Below are 17,688 nucleotides of genomic sequence, written 5' to 3' on the forward strand. Positions count from 1 at the left end.
TATTATGTACTGAATCAACCGTTTCACACAAATCTGTGCTTTATTCCTGTTTTTCGCCAATAGAGATGTTGAATCCATGTGTAAACTCATCAAAGTGTAGACAAATAAACAGGATCCAACACTGGAAAACTTCAGAGGCAGCCACTCATGTCCACAATAAAAAAGAAGTTATTACATGGCACTATAGTAGAAAAAAGATAAAACAACACACTATATTTTCAGGATGATAAAAATGGGCATTCAGAATAAAGTGTGATAAAAACCAGGTTTTTCTGTGCAAGCTTTCATTAGTCTGTGATGAGCAGTTGTGTGTGAAGTCTGGTTATTTTATCCAGGAAATCAAGTTTGTTGTCTTATCACTTGTGTAGATTGTTTACAAGCAATAAACTAATTCTTATCAATGAATCGAACTGCCAAATCTAAAATTAAACAAGATGTACTGAAGACCAAATAGATTTTTAAATATATTATAATTTGGCAATGTTGTTGCTTCAACAAAATCATTGAGAACAAGCACATGGTACAGGAATTGTGGGTAGTCCGACTCAATAAGCATGTACTCAGGTAATAATTACTCCAGTTTCTGAACTTTTTAAGTATTTTTGTGGGATGTGCCTGAGTTGAAGATCGTTCTCCCAAGGAGGCTCCTTCACTCATCCCCCTCAACAGAAAGTAAAATAAAAATGTGTGATATATTTTCCAGTTAAGGTATACATGCGTACTGTGGTTGAAAATGTGTTATGGAAGAGGAACTGGATCGCAATTTTCTCTACCATAGATGCGGTCCACTCCTAAACAAACATCATATCTCCAGAAACACATTCTTGCCAAAGCTGGAAAATTTTTCTGTTGATTACACAACCCAGCAAAGTTTTCTCCCATAGTCTGTTTCACAGTAGTTCTCCCGTAGTCGGTTTCACAGTACTGGAGGTATCTTATAGTTCACTGTAATTTGCACCAGCAGAGATTCCACAGTGAAGTTGGGAATGTCTCCCATATGTAGAGACACTCCAAGACTTGTCTGCTGTTTCTCAGATCCCAATTTTGAATTGTTCGGAAATCATGCTTCATTGCATGGAGAGATAGCAAATTTGTAAAATTTTCAACCTTTTTAATACAAAAAAATATTGTCTTTTTCAAATGGACATGATGAAATAATTTGACAGTTGGTCATTGCTTGCCTCTTAAAGTATTGCATTTGTGGTATCAGCAAAATTTGATATTTATGGCCATTTAGTCACAACATCAATGCTTTCACTTTCGTGTCTTAACATTTAGGGTAAATTTTTGTTTCAAATTTAAGTGAAGAACATAAAAAGTTTTTCAAAAGTTAATCTGTGATGATACAAATCAGTGTTGTGTCTAATTTCTAGTACTGTGCATTTGTCATCCACTCATTGAACATCAGGCTTGTCTAGTGACATGTCTTCTCCCAGTTTGGTACTGCTGTCTTCATTGATAGCGCCCTCTTGAGTTGGCAGGGTAGCTGAACTTTCCATACTGTCATCTATCCTTTCAGTTTCAGCAGCAAGTTGGCTGTGAGAAAAGATACAACCATTGGGCTGATTCCAAATGATGTCACAGTTTTATCATAGATATGCAAAAGATACCTTTTGTTTGAAATTTTCAAAAGGACTGAAATTGTTGGAACAAGGTCAACAAAGTATGTAATTTGTCAATATTCCTATGAAAATCGTGAAATCATGTGTCAAGTGCATCTACAATAACCTATAGTACAGTAATAAAGACAGGCAAAATTAATAAAATTTGTCTAAATTAGTTGGGAGCTGCAGATTCTGTACATGCCATATTCAGTAACAAAGCTAAAATCTCAATCAATACTATATCTAGAATGATCAATGAAAACATATGAGATTGCAAAGGCAAAAAGACCCTAAAATAAAAGCTTGGTTTGTCTTCTGGTGTTTTTACCCTGAAGAATAGCAGAACTTGATTTCCATTCATAAACTCAGAAGCATTTATATGATTAAGGAACTGATAAGTCAACTTGACCCCAGACTGTACACTTCAATATACTGGTGTAAAAACACAGAGTAAAATGTTTAGATAAATGGTCCAGTGGGGATCATCTTACGCCTGGGATAACCATACCTTGCATTTTTCTGTAACTTCAAAGCAACAGACTTGAGGATGTCCTGATGTGCAGTCTGCATATGTCGAATCAGAGTAGCCTCTTTCACATAGGTTTTCTTGCAGTGTCCACACTTCAGACTTTCAGGATTGGAATGCAGGCTTCTGACGTGTCTGTTCAGATCTCCTGCAAGAGTGGAAGTGATTTCAGCATGAAGATTCTTTGTCAAGCTTTCTACCATTGTTTTTTGTCAGAATATCCAAAATTGAGGTGCAATAACCTGATTACAAAAGATTTTCCCCTGTGGTATCGTATTTCATTTACAAACATTTGTCCATCACATTTAATACTGCTAAGTCACACAGTAACTAGTTATTACAGTGACTGCCAAGTCAAACAAACACTTATTATTTTTAAGCTAGACAGTTATCATTGCTAAGTCAGACAGCTGATATTGCTACAGTCAGACAGTTATTGGTTATTTTTGCTAAGTCAGACAGTTATTTCCAAGTCAAATTGTCATTATTGTAAAGTTCATAGACAGTTATCATTGCTTAGTCAGACCGCTATTGTTGCTAAATCAGGTAGTTATTATTGCCAAGTCTAACAGTTATAATTGTAAACTCAGACAATTATTATTGCTAAGTCAGACTGCTGTCATTGCTAAGTCAGACAGTTATGAGTTTTTGCAAATTATACCTATGCACCCATATAAGTGTTTTTATCTATACGTGACCACTTGCAAGATATGTTGAGAATTTATTTGCTACTCAAATAGATTTATTAAATGACATTAGGTTATTTACAATGACGAGGTCTTAAATGTGACACAGTTTGAAAATACATTGGGTGATCTATTTACATAACAATGCATTATTTGCATATTCTTGTTGAGAAAATGTGTCTTTAATGTATGGTTATCAACAGTTTGCTTGAAATACAGCAAGATGGACCACCCATAAAAATGCTCTTGTGGAGCATCTTTCAACAAACACATCTATCAGCTATGAGATTTCAGTCAAGAATAAAAAAAGGGACATTTACCGGACTGAGAGAAGGATTTTGGACACTGAGGGCAGACGTATGGTTTTTCTTTTGTGTGGAATCGCTTGTGTACCCTAAGATCAGATTTCCTGATGAATCCCTTGTCACACAGGTCACAACGGAATGGCTGTGTTCCATCATGGATGTGTTGGTGTCTCTTCAGATCACACTTCTGTAGGAACTTGCGATCACAAAACTCACACTTGTACCTGTGGTCATCCTTAATTTAAAAGTAGATGAAAATATGAAAACATTAGCTATATCACTGCATACTGCAATATTTTGCTGTTGAGCTTTGTTTCCTATTCTTACTGTGGTTTTACGACTTATCCGGACACCAAACTTGCTAATTACCCAGCAACTTCGCTGATGATGTTGAGACTTTGATCAGTAATTACCAAAGCACTTGGTAATTCACCTCAAACTTGATACTTGATCTGGCTGCAGTAACTCCATGGGTGGCAAAGTGTAAACACAGACACCGACATCTCAGTGCATACAGTGATAGCATAAACCAATTTCAGACATATGAGTTTGCACTCAAAGGTTTCAACAGTGTACCCATACAGAAAATTGCTGAACAAAGTGATGAAAATGGCACAGGACAAATACAACTTGCATTGCAGTAAACCTGCCCACTGCACCAAAAAGATTTCTGTAACTTCAATGGACATCATGTCTGATTGAACAGTCCTACTTAAATACTTTTTCCGCTCAATTCGTGCTGATTTAGGCACAATTATTGAACACCACTCAAACTTTCAATCACTTTCCTAAATCGACTTACACCTGAAGAAATTGTAAAGGAAGCTAGAATACAGAAAAGATTTTCAATCTCTCTATCTTCATGAACGGGCAATCCTCAAACACATTTATGCTGATAGACAACCATTCCCAAAAGGCAGCAAATTCAGCAACGATTCCGAGCTAAACTGACACAGTATTTCATATCCCTGCATCAAATGAAATTGAAAACACAATCCCATCAGTGACATTTGGTAAAATTTTCACATGAATCATATCTTGAAATAAAAAAAAGTGAAACAAAGACGTCTTGTACTTTGCCGATCAACAGCACAGTGTGAACTGTGAAGTGGCATCTGCATTGCCTGCACGTAAAAGCAACTCAGTGTACTCAGTATCAAATGGTCTGCATCTTATGAAAACAACAACTGGCAGTGAAAGTTGTAATAGTCACCGGTAAAAACTCTTCACAGATGAAAGGATAATTGCTTCAAATGAATGAAACTGCAGGTTTTAGAGGAGGAAAACCAATGGCGGATGCGTGGAGTGGGACTATTCTATTTAGGTGACGGAGACGGAGGGTCATAGGATTATAAATAAACTGGATAATGTAGGATTTTCCTCACAATGCTGTAACAGGAATTCCAATGTCAGCTTGTTTTAACGTTAGTAATCAGTCCGGGTCAGCTCCAAAATTGGAGACGCTATACCATAATATTTCCCCCCTCTCATTAGCCAATCAGCGGCCAGCGCGCCATCAGTAAAAATTGTATTTCCTGGCAACCTCCACATGCGTCCTTCGTTACGTACGCCATACTGTATCGAACTCCCGCGCCGTATTCTGTCATAATGTCGAACAGTTGTGTGGCCACTCTGTCAAAACACAATTTCAAAATCGCGTACCAGTTTTATTCTGGCTAAGACAACCAAACCCCATATATCGCTGTGATTCCTAGACTCTGGCTTGAAGTCCTGCGAAATATAAATCGTGTACCTACACAGATCGTTCAGAATACCCCATTTGTATCGGAGATGGCAGCGATACAAATTCTACCGTATGGGGAACAGTTGTGTGGCCACTCTGTCAACACATTTTCAAAATCGCGTACCATTTTTAGTCTGCGTTTGACAACTACAAAACAGGTATCGTTTTAAAGCTCTGACATTGCTCTTCTTTCTTGCAAAATGTTATACGCGTACCTACACAAATAACCTTTATAACAGTATTTCTAATAGAGATGACGAACATCCACAAAATGATTCTCGGTACTTGAGCGAAATCGATAAACTGGGGGTAGAAATGAATCGTCAATATTTCGAATATTTGTTCACTAATCGGACTCCTTGTTGGACATGACCTTCTGCAGAACACGGGATTATGTTGACTGTCGAAATTCGTCGAAATTCACAAGACAGGGGCTTAAATAAGCGGCCCAAAACTGCCGATCACACTTGGTGGGTAATTTGTGACCCAGCGTGACCTGTACTTTATTAATGATGTAATCTGGTCGATGATTGGCTGAATGCCGGAATACATTATCATAATGAGTCTCCAATTTTGGAGCTGACCCGGACTGGTAATAGTTTTCTGCTCTGAAAAATAATTTAACAAACTCTAACAACCCATCATACTCTCCTAACCTCTCCCTAGTTGAGTTTTACTACATGTAGCACGGATGAACAGCACACATGTACATATGTTGGTTTTACTGAGGAATGCTGTTCAGTGGAATGCCAACCCCTGGTCACAAATTAGTTTATGGCACTAGTATGATACTTATCAGTGACTTTGTATACACATTGTGTACCCCATGGAGCACTCATGCAGCCAGATCAAGTATCAAGTTTGAGGTGAATTACCAAAGTGCTTTGGTAATTACTGATCAAAGTCTCAATATCATCAGCGAAGTTGCTGGGTAATTAGCAAGTTTGGTGTCCGGATAAGTCGTAAAACCACAGTAATGACAAACATTCCAGAAAAAAATCCAATAACTTTTCCATCAGATTTGAACTTGCATCTGGCAGTATGAAGAGATCAGCATTTAAAACCACTCTGCCACATCCCAAACTCACGACAAGTGATTCAATAACTGTGCTAAATTTTTACAGTTTTGACCAAAATCCCTTCACAAAGCTGAATTTCAATCAGCTATGCACACATACACATGACAGATATTCAGGCACACAAACATGCTTGCAAGGTCTATCAAAGCAATTTAAACTTTCCTTAACTGGGTCTTTGATATGTAACCACCTGAAATTATCTGCCCAGGGCAGAAATTTCAGTAATTTTTCTTCTAGATTTACACTCAATTTTTGGGTTCAAATTTATCTAATTAATTTGTCAGACAACTACCTGATATGTTCTTGAATTCTAGGTAAATGAATACAGAACATTCTAATAATTCTTCAGCCAGGATATTTGACCAGCTGGTATTTTTTTACTTTCTAAAGATAGAAGATCTGAGGAGGTAATTTCTGAAGAGGTACTGGCTAATGACAGTCAAATGATACCATGGTTACTCATTAAAACACCAATGAGATAAACCATCAGGGTTTCAGATTCCCTTGAGTGATTCAAACTTCAGCAGGCATGAATGTGCACAACTAATGTGACAAAAATCAAGTGTAACGAGGTGGACAATTTTATCTCTTTGGTTGATAGTGTGAAAATTGCAAATGTTTGTCATTTGATTTCACCCGGCCTCTTTCATATGTATTACATACTCTGTATGAAATTTTTTATCACGGATGCCTGCAATGATCAATTCCTTACTCTCTTTAGAAAATTGATCTGTAAATTCAGTAATACCAAGGAAATTGGAGGAAAGTTGTCCTAAAAATAATCACATTCATAGACTTCTGTTGCAAAATATAGCATCAATCAATTCCACCATTTTTTATTCATTTCCAACTCTCTGAAAATCTGTTTAAAATCACATGTTGGGATGGCATACCCAGAAACGAGGTGACCAACAGCTTACAAACACAGCAAAGAACAAGTGGACACATTGCCACCTCTTCATCTGATTTTAATCGGATTGAGTTTCTGACACACCTGCTGGTACTTGTAATTAAAGATGCCATGGGAATGAAATGTTTGAACTATCATATAACTGAGTATTGGAGAAAACGTTATAGAAATAACGGGCGACGCGCTGACCATTAACGTTTATTTATGGGCAAGGGCGAAAGGAAAGCCAAAATTAACGGGCGAGGCTTGCCGAGCCCGTTAATTTTTGGCTTTCCTCTCGCCCGCGCCCATAAATAAACGTTAATGGTCAGAGCGGAGTCTGTTATTTCCATTATATTATCAACGAACCGAAGAAAACTTGCGAAAATTTCCGGAGCAAACGACAACTGGGCCCCAGAACTGAGTAATACGCGACAAATACTGTGTATTTGTGGTCAGTCAGGTGGTTCAGCTCGACCAATCAAAATGCGAAAGCCAGGGCATGGTAATATAATGCATCTCAACAGAGCTTTTGTATTTTTTTATTTCTCTCAGCAATCAAAACTTGTAGATTTAACCTAAGCATCACACCAGCTCACATTGACAATTCTGTCACCAATGATAAAGTTAAGATGAACATGGTGGTACTCACATTGGTGTTCACGGTGTGTATCAACCGATGCCTGGTGTAGTTCCCCATGCGATTGAAAGTAGCACTGCATAGGTCACACTTGAATGGTCTGGCTCCCATATGGGTCATCAGGTGAGATTTCAATGATGTCTGGCTACTGAAAGTTTTCTTACAGACTTGGCACATGAATATCTTCTTTGCTTTTTTAGCTAAAGAAAAACATTTTGTGACAAAGTAATCCTTGGAAGCTGTCTCACAATTCCGTATAAATATATTCCTTAAAAACTATATTTTTTCAAATCAATTTTACTTTGAAACTCAAATTTTTCAAAATTGACTGTTATTGTTTACACTGAAATAATTCTACACCACCATGACATAAGCAATACGCCATTGACTCTCACAACACTAGTATAGTTTTATTACAATTATTAAATAACCTGTCATGTACAGCATTTAATTTTTAAATTTCCTTTCATATTTCTGATGTTGCTACATGCTCTGGAGAAAGACATAAAACATGGGAAACAGGGGCGCTGAAATCCTGTGGACTTTGCATATATCACAATCTATAAATGTCACAGCGTTCAGATAAATACAAACCATGCTGTTATACATGTATGCAAAAAAGGTGAAAGGTTAGCCATAAAGTTTGTTATCAGCTGGTTTAGTTTTGGTATGCACATTGTACATTTACTTTGTGACATATCTGGCCAGTGTTTATTTGCCTACTTGTAAATGCATTGCCTGAGCCACTGATACATGCATGCCCATGTCAATTGTTGTTTTTTCCTTAACTATGCTAAAACTTTACTGACAATGGATAAAATATCATTCAAGAATAGTTAACAACATATGACGCTTAAGGGGACTAAAATCCTTAAAAGATACTTTAAAATTATTCAGTCAAAAAAATAAAAAAAAAAGGTCTGGAGATATTTACTCAAGTGTCCATAACAACAAGTTAAAAAATGTTACTGAACAGTTTATGACATATCTCTGTTCACAGCATATGGCAAACAAAAAGCCATGGCATTAGTTCATTGGACCTTTGTATTAAATAAAACATTTAGTATTCAGACACAATATTGTGAAAAGGATATTTTAATCTATACATACTACAACAATAAATTATTTGTGGTTTGAAAATTCTTATTAATTTTAATAAATCATAGTGTAATCACTGGATGACATGAATACAAATAGTTTAGAATTTTGATCCTAGCTTGGTAGCTGAATGAACTCCCAATACTGCCTACATAAGCCATCAATTAAATCTAACACTACAGTCTAACATTCAGACTTTTCTAGATTATGGTATGTACAGATACCATTGATAATCAGTTCAAAATGGCAAAAAATGCCGCATGGAAGAATAAATAAACAATAAATATTGAAGAGCATATATGTCAGCATAGTTGAGAATTATATTCTTTGTAAAAACATGATGAGGAGTTTACGATGACTATTTGTAAGAATTTGGATAGAATAGATAGATATTAGTAGCACCTTCATTTCCTCCCTTCCAAACCTGTTCGTTGGTGCAGATCTGCAAATATTAACCTTCATTCTTAGTTTGTAAATCACATTACTGGTTATCTTTATAGAGAGTCCAACTATACTCACCACACTGATTTGAGTCATCTTCACCACTGCTGTCCACAAGACCCTCACCACCTTGTTCATTTGCTGTATCAGAGCTAATGCCAGTATCCTGTACCAGTATTGCATGAACGCTCTGCTCTGCTGGCTGACTGACTCTGTCAGCAGTACTATCCGGTAAATTTATACCATCATCCTCGGGTAGACCTTGTGATATCTGGGAAGATGCCGGTGCTCCAAGAGCTGATGTGCTGGAAACACTGTTTGCGTTTACTGTTAGTATGTTTGTATTTGTGAGCAAATGCTGGGCTGAAATCTGGCCTAATGCATGTGCGTCATCGATCACACTTTGGCCATCGCTTGCCTGAAAGAGCTGAGATTGGGTAACCCCACCTAAGGAGGCATGGTCTCCAATGTCTGATTGGTTTATGGTTGTTAAGGTAATAGTCCCTTGGACGTGTGATTGGTTAATGTTGGCTTGACCAACAGTCAAGATAGACACCGCTTCGGACTGGGTGTGGAAGTCATGGTGGTGGGCTTCATTGATTGGTTCAGACAACTTAATCAGAGTGGCTGTTGTATTTGCATCAGCTATGCTGACATTAGCTTGACTGAGGGTCAAGTCACTTGGTAATTCCATGGCTATTCTGCTCTGGGAATCTGAAGTTGAGTCAGGCATGCTCAAATGTAGTGGCTCAGAAAGGACAGCTGCACAAGCTTGCCTAGGCAGTGTGGCAGTGATATCGGTCAGTACTTTCACCGTGTCTTCAGAGTGATTTGTCAGATGACTCCCTCCATCATCCTCCAATATCACTGGAAGAGTGTTCATTTGTGAATCTGAAACATTTATACATAGAAAAAAGAATTCATCAGATAACACAAGGGATAACGGGATCACCTCCCACAAAACACCTTTTATTACATAACAATGCTGTTAAAGCTTACACATACCTGCTACAGAAACTCAGAGAAATGAAATTGATAATATATACACACACACACACACACACACACACACACACATATATATATATATATATATATATATATATATATATATATATATATATATATATATATATATATATATATATTATATATATATATACCGGTATATATATATGTAAAACCTATCCATTTATAGATCCATCCATAGTATCTATCTATCCATCTATCAATCTAATGTGCATTATGATATGAGAACACTTGGGGTGTGTGCATGTAATACATGGCGTAGGAAAGGGAAACATAATATTGAAAATGTGCACAGAGACAAAGGTAGCAAGAAAGCATGTATAATTTTACTGTGGATCCATAGCCCTGCCACTCCCTGACTGTTTGTATGGAGCCCAACTCCCCCATACAAACAGTCTAGTCAGGGAGTGACAGGGCTTCGGATACGCAGCAAGTATAATTGAGAATATCAAGGTTTACAGATACCTCTGTACAATTAAAATTTGCAAAAAGCAGTGAAAGGCATATCTCATTTATCTTGGCCATTTGGATGACATCGTCTCTGTGACACCCTGGTGCTCAACACACAAAAGCATTTGTCTAACAAACGACTACATGCTATATGCTACCGTCAAGCTACAATGTACTACACGTGTGCCGTAACGATTTGGATGCTTCGGATAGCGTATCTCCAAAACACAATATGACATTTTTAGCAGTGTTTAGGGGATATATGTACGGTCACTGTCAGTTCTTGAAACTTCTGCGAAATATACAGAACGCCGAGTATTTTTTAACCGTTTTTCAGAAAATGAAATGTAAACCTTTCCTTACTTCTTTCATCGGTGTCATCTTCCCGAAAACTTTCCCCGCTGTGTCCATGCTCCGCGGAAAAAGTTTCTTCGGTCATTTCGAGAGGTATGCTCCGCGGAGGAAAATGGCGGCTTCGCGGAGAGAGGTTAAATTAGACCTGGCGTATGATTCTTGAGAAAAATAGTTCTCAAATTGATTTCCCTTCAATTGATAATGTGTCAATTTGTATACCATGCTATCTACAAATTTCCTTTAAGTATTACCTCATAAAGAAGTTTAGTCGGTTTATATCACGAAGATTTGTTTCTGTAGAGCAAACCTTATGATCACGGTGAACGTATATTTTGTTTAGTCAGGTGTTGCTAGACACTTCCGGATAGCAACTTCCTGTCACGCTTCGCACAGCCGAGGTCACAGCTCCTATGCATGGGCGGTCAATGATACCTAATCGATCGAGGTCACCTGTCCACTGCTGCGCCGCTGTCTTGAAATCTCGCCATGAGCGCTTACCGCGGTGTTTGCACGCTTAGTGGCAACGCCGGACTTCTGTTGAAAAAGCTACGATTTGCTTTTCCCACAAGTTTAGCAAGGCTGACAGTGCAACTTAGGATGGCCTCGAGTTCATCGTCACTGGACCTCAGTGGCATCATGCCACCGATTCCCACCCCTTTCGATAAAGATGAAAATGTAAGCTACAAACATCTTGAAGAAAATCTACAGCGATGGAATGAAATTCCTTTCAGAGGTATGTATCTTTCGTTCCTTACAATCACTGTATAGGTTGTAGCGTCAATAGTGACCCAACAGAACAGTCACATCGCGCATTGCATCGACGGGTGCAAATACCGGTATAGCATCTGACTCTCTGAAGTCGTGCTGTGAGTGGACAACTACATGTGTATCATCCGGTAAAGAGACTTTCACAGACTCGGGCTGGAGAGACCGGTTTGTGGCAATTGTATGCTTTCTCATATGTACATGTTTAGGCATGTCAGCTCCAATGGACATATGGGGATTAAATTACTCATATACTCTACAGCCACATAGTGCAGGGACTAAATGCCCTGGCACTTCGTCCCTGCACTGCTCTCGCGACTGTTGTCCATTTCAACCAGGTCGTGTTACTGTAAATCCGGAAGAGGGAGGATCTGCTCGAATCGATGACTTTGTTTGGATGATTGGAGACAAACCATTCGATCTTTTGAGTGGGTTTCAGAAAACAATAGGAAAAGTCTGCAAGCAAAATTTGTGAAAAATTTGTTTTGCAGCTGTACTGTTTTTGTTTTGAAAAAGTATGTGACAAGTTACTGAAAGAAGGCCAAGAATATGGGGGGGGGGAGAGTATGAATGCTCCGCCAACTCCAAAATTATGTGTAGTCATGGAAAGTGAAAGGAATTGCGAAACAACCTTCCTCTCAAGATCTACTGTCTACCACACACCGTGATATAGCTGTGAAGTAAAATGATGATATTGCAAACTGCCGAAAAATGTTGGCATTGCCAATTTGTAACATTTCTGTATTCCATGAGGAGTAAAAACAAACTTTTTTTCAAATTTCACAGGTTATGTTGTTCAGGGTTCCAACGGTGAATACACATACTTGACAGAAGAGGAACGGGTTGAGGTGGTCAGAAGAGTGAGACTTGCAACACCAAAAGAGAAACTGATTGTTGCTGGATCAGGATGTGAATGTGAGAAGTAAAATCATTCAGAAAAAGAGAGAAGACATGTGCAGTTGCCCTGAATTTTTTTTCAGCCTGTTGCTTTAGAGCACATTAGAACAAGCCAAGACAGAGCCTTTGGTCTCTTACATACATTTGTATGTGTTTGTTTGTTCTAGTGGTGTTCTAGTGGTTTAATAATCTCCATCAAACAAATCCATTAGGCACCATTGATCATTTCCACTTTATTTATTCATTTATCAATTTTGTTTGATATCAGCATACCAGTATTAGCAGTATGATTTTTTCCCACAGGATCAGAGGAGTTGTTCATATTTGAAAGAAACACTTACTCATTGACTTTCAACGGAGCATTTACATACTGATGTAGACAATACCATGCGTGCATACAAATATTGAAGATGACACCTTTCAGATGATCATGTGTATAGTTTCACTTCTTATACATGGCACGGTACAACTATAGCAGCTGCCACTGCTTATCATACGACTACCTGTCATTTGCAAGCTTGTCAGCTGATAACAATTGCATATTGTGTAAAGGTCAAACAAGGTCACAAAGAATCAGGCAGTGGTATAACTAGGTCATCATTGCATATCCAATGTGGTCATAAGTGTCTACATTATAAATTAAGAATGAAGAATGTACATCAAACTATTACTTAATGTCACTGATATAGAAACACTGGCTACACCCAAGACTTCTACCTTACTGTTGATTTTGGCAAAATGTGAAACTCAGAGCACTTACAGACCAATAAAATCGAATTTGCTGAAATTACTGAAAGTTTTACTTGTTTCAAGCCAGTCAAATTTAACTAATGTGCACGAAAACTTTGTACAGAATGTTATTGACTGAAGAATTGGTACGCTATAATTGAACAAAAACAAAATGAAGAAATCAATAATTTCACTTTAAAAATAAGAAATGTTGAACTGCACAAAATACACCATTATGTCATTGTCAATTTGAACATTTTATATTTCAGCAACAAGGGCAACCATACAACTTACGAAAAAAATGGCTGATGTAGGTGCAGATGCTGTTTTAGTGGTCACTCCGTGTTACTACAAAGCACAGATGAAAAATGCAGCAATAGAAGAACACTATAGAAAGGTATCAGTTGCTTAGCATAATCTAAATCTCCCCTAATCTAAATCTCTCTTTCATTTGCTCTGACTTAAAAGTAGTACGCATCTCAAACAATTGATTTGAAATTCAAAATATTGTAAAGTGATCAGATTGCACAATTGGAATTTTTATGAAATGTGTAAAACTTTCTCTCCAACTTCTTGACTGATGGCTAAAATGGCTCTCACTGTCCTATCAGAGTATCAAAGTGCTATCGAGGTTACAGCACAGTTGTCTTAACAATTTGTCACCAGCGCATACTGGTACGTATGTTTACATCTATATAAGAAATGCTATATTGTTTTTTGATAGTTTTGTCATTTTAATGTTATCAGCTTGCAGATCAGAGCCCAATACCGATAATATTATACAGCTGTCCTTCATGTACAGCAATTGATTTGCCAGTAGAAGTGGCTGTAAACTTATCCAGTCATCCAAACATCATTGGTATGAAAGACAGCGGAGGCAATGTAGGTCACATACATAGGACTCATCTTACTCCTTACTTACGTGAGGGATAGAATCACACAGAATAAGACATATTAGCAATAATAAGGCAAATGGGAATGCCCAAGACAACACACAATATCAGGTCTGTTAAGTCAATCGCAGTCTTGTGTCTTCTCTGGAGCATTCAGTTTTACTTCTTACAAGCTGTTCAGAATGCCTGTTCGGTATCATTTGTTGTTTCCAGGCACCCCACCATCTGTGGCTGCATCTGCGCATTCACTGTTGAACGGTTTCAAGGGACATACATATTGTACAAGTGCCAGAATATGTCTTGCGCTCTGTATGTGTAGTACACAGGCTATCCGAAAACGCATCTGTACAAGTCATTGGTTGAAGGCACCTCTGATATAATGCCATGAGTGAAATACAAGATTTATATGATTCCAAAATAAAGTGTGTTTTGATTGCAATATGGCAGAAATTCACAGCATATCATATTACTATCTTTTCTATCCACTGCCTTTTTAGGTACCGAAAATTGGTAACATAGCTTACAAAACCAAGGATCAAGACTTTGTCATGCTTGCAGGATCTGCCAGTTTCCTGTTTCCTTCATATGCACTAGGTAAGGCCAGTGTCTGCTATGCACCTTGTTTCTTATAGTAGTTGAAATCATTGATGTCAATGTAGACACTGTCAATACACATATATACACTGTAGTGGTAAATGACAGTTCATATGCAGAGACATAAGAGTATGGTTTCACATCTTCAGGACAAACTGAAGTTCGTTTGAAGGAAAGTGAAATCAATTGACAGATGCTAATGCTCAAATTTTAGAGTTTGATGTGGGAAGAAATCAAATGTTTGATGTCAGAATTCTTGTATGATATTTACCTGTTGGCATGCTAACCATTAATATAATGCAAGATCCAAGGCACATGAATACTCTCCAATCAGTGTGCCCTCTAAGCCTATTTGGCGCGCCATGACTCATGAATATTCTCTGTGACTCAAGAAAATGTTCAGGTGAATAGGAAATTATACATTGTGACTCAAGAAAATTTCACAAATTTTTCAATTGACTCAAAAGTTTCCTGAAATATCTTTTGTTAGAGGGCACACTGTAGACTCCACCAATGTGTCACAATCTCCAGATTTCCATTATGTAAAAAATACTTACTAGTACAATATGCATTCATGAATGAATATTAATATGTCATGTGTGAAGGATTAGATCTACTTGTCACTAACATGTGCAGTCAAGTTGATGGGGAGGGACAAGTTAATGTGTGAAGGGACTGAGGATTAGGCAACGATGTAATTTTAGTACATTTGACATCGATGTGTGTGCATTATCATAATCTGGTTATTTTTGTTTATCTCCGATGTACCAGGAGCTGTTGGTGGTGTCTGCGCCTTGGCCAATGTTCTTGGTAAAGAGGTCTGTGAATTGCATGACTTATTTCACCAGGGTAAGATGGAAGAAGCCAAAGTGTTGCAGCAAAGATTAATATCCCCTAATGCTGCTGTGAGTAGTAATGTCATATCTTTTGCATTGTTTTCACCATTTATGAGAGTGACATGCTATCTGAGTGACATGTCTTCATCAAAAGGCTTGGTGCATGATATATGATTACTCTTAGAAAGTGGTTAGCTCTAACCACTCTTCTTCTATTCAGGTTTACATGCCGTAAAACAAAGCATTTCATCTGCAGTAATGAGCAAACATCATCATTTTGCCAAACTGATTTTGTTGAACATCTGCACAGTTCCCAAGACATTTTAAAAGACATTACAAATTTATAACCAAAACATCTAAGAATCATAAGTTTTATTGTTGATTTTTCAAAAATAATTATCCATATTCTGTTCAAGAAGTTATCATTGAACAGTTGAGTTATGAAATCAAATAAACGAAAAATTATGTAGAAGATAATATAGACTTAGTTCAAAATAAATTTGATGATTTTCAAATAAATTTAATGTGGGAATTGTCAACTACTGTATTACCCTTGAGAGAAAGAGAATGAAATAATGCAGCCTAGACAGTAACAAGAGAAAGTAAAATTCCCTGATAAACTGCGCATGTGTGTTTAATGCCCATCAGATGCTGTTGTCAGGGTGATCAGTCAATAATTACACAGGGGCATGAGGTTCTGAAAGGTCTTTGACCCTGACACAAGAATATATATGCCATGTGTTGAATGTCAAAATAAACTTATGTACTCTCCATTGACCAGTAGCTTCAACTGCTTGATGACAGCGTTTTCATAATTTGATGCAGGTAACTGGCAAATTTGGTGTGCCAGGATTGAAACAAGCAATGGACTGGTTTGGTTACTATGGTGGTCCAACCCGGTTGCCTCTCATACCATTGACAGAAGACGAACAAAGACTCATGAGGAGTGACTTCCACAACAATGGCTTCCGATGTTGATTCTTTTCTTTGTTTTGCATTTTGTTCAGGTGATTTTTCAAAACTTTTAATTTTGAATGAAAATTCTACATATTAACAGATGGTTCTAGTGTAGATCCTGGGTCAAAAAATCCAATCAAAATGTCCATCTTCTGGAGAACATCATGAATTGTTAGCATGTTACATACTTAATTTCAGATACACAGTAAATTAGACCTAAGTTTTCATGTGGTAAATGACAAATATTAATTTCAGATACACAGTAAATTAGACCTAAGTTTTCATGTGGTAAATGACATACATTGTATTTTCTCTGAAGAATTGTTTTTATCAGCATTAAAGAGCACTACAATGATACATTTGTCAACTGTCAAAGCATAAATTCTACAACTATGCTCATAAAGTATGATAAATATATTATATATGTTTAAATGTTTAAGATGCCAATAAATATAAGTATACTGTACAAGAGAAATTAAAACATTGAAATCAATATATCTGTATGTGATCAACAAATGTTATACAGCCATGTTTAGCCACTTCTCAGTACACAGGTATTCCATATAACCCTTGGTCTTCGTCATTTTCATCTCTGAACTTTTATTGAAGAAGCATGCTGATCCATGGAGTTGTATGAGATTTGGCTAAACCTTTTCACCCTATTTTCCCTCGGTACTGATCCAGCTTTACCATATAAACAATGAACTTGGACCAAACCGGTGTGGTGAAAGGGCAGATCGTCCATGTAGCCGACACGAACACGAAGTGTCTGTTACCGGCTACCGAAAACTATGAAAATAGTAAAGAATGAGCTACAAAATCACTATCAGTTTTAAGTTGCAGGTAGAATAAGTCTGTGCCTTTGTATAAAATACTATAAAAATAGTAGAAAGTGAACAACCAGCTGAAAGTTAGTTGAGGATACCTTAACTGCATATCATTTGCATCTCATTGTCGGCTACATGGACTGTGTGCCGGTGAAAGGGTTAAAGCACGGTGTGGACTCTGAAGATAATCAAAATTCTGACACATTTTTAGCTCATATTTGGTTTTATATATAAATACCAAAAAGAGCTTATATGATGAGTCTAAGTGGCGTCTATGTCTGTATATTTGTGGGTATGTGCGGATGTATGTCCGTCACACACAAAGGCTCCCATACCGCCAAAGCT

The 17,688-nt window shown here is 37.4% G+C and overlaps 2 protein-coding genes across 2 annotated transcripts; one reads left to right on the top strand and one right to left on the bottom strand.

Annotated features, from left to right (window-relative positions):
- Positions 1 to 21: 21 nt before the first annotated feature.
- LOC139119688 (uncharacterized) lies at positions 22 to 11,195 on the bottom strand. The gene is made up of 6 exons (XM_070683537.1): positions 10,855 to 11,195; positions 9,091 to 9,903; positions 7,486 to 7,673; positions 3,137 to 3,356; positions 2,113 to 2,278; positions 22 to 1,536 (listed from the first exon to the last, which is right to left on the bottom strand). Exons 1-6 carry the CDS (start codon positions 10,928 to 10,930, stop codon positions 1,395 to 1,397), a joined length of 1,605 nt encoding a protein of 534 aa, XP_070539638.1. The 5' UTR covers positions 10,931 to 11,195; the 3' UTR covers positions 22 to 1,394.
- LOC139119689 (4-hydroxy-2-oxoglutarate aldolase, mitochondrial-like) lies at positions 11,148 to 17,007 on the top strand. The gene is made up of 7 exons (XM_070683538.1): positions 11,148 to 11,578; positions 12,397 to 12,525; positions 13,506 to 13,633; positions 13,984 to 14,118; positions 14,627 to 14,723; positions 15,495 to 15,628; positions 16,385 to 17,007. Exons 1-7 carry the CDS (start codon positions 11,332 to 11,334, stop codon positions 16,535 to 16,537), a joined length of 1,023 nt encoding a protein of 340 aa, XP_070539639.1. The 5' UTR covers positions 11,148 to 11,331; the 3' UTR covers positions 16,538 to 17,007.
- Positions 17,008 to 17,688: the final 681 nt, after the last annotated feature.

The sequence above is a fragment of the Ptychodera flava genome, chromosome 20 (assembly GCF_041260155.1).
Source record: "Ptychodera flava strain L36383 chromosome 20, AS_Pfla_20210202, whole genome shotgun sequence".
Lineage (NCBI taxonomy): Eukaryota > Metazoa > Hemichordata > Enteropneusta > Ptychoderidae > Ptychodera > Ptychodera flava.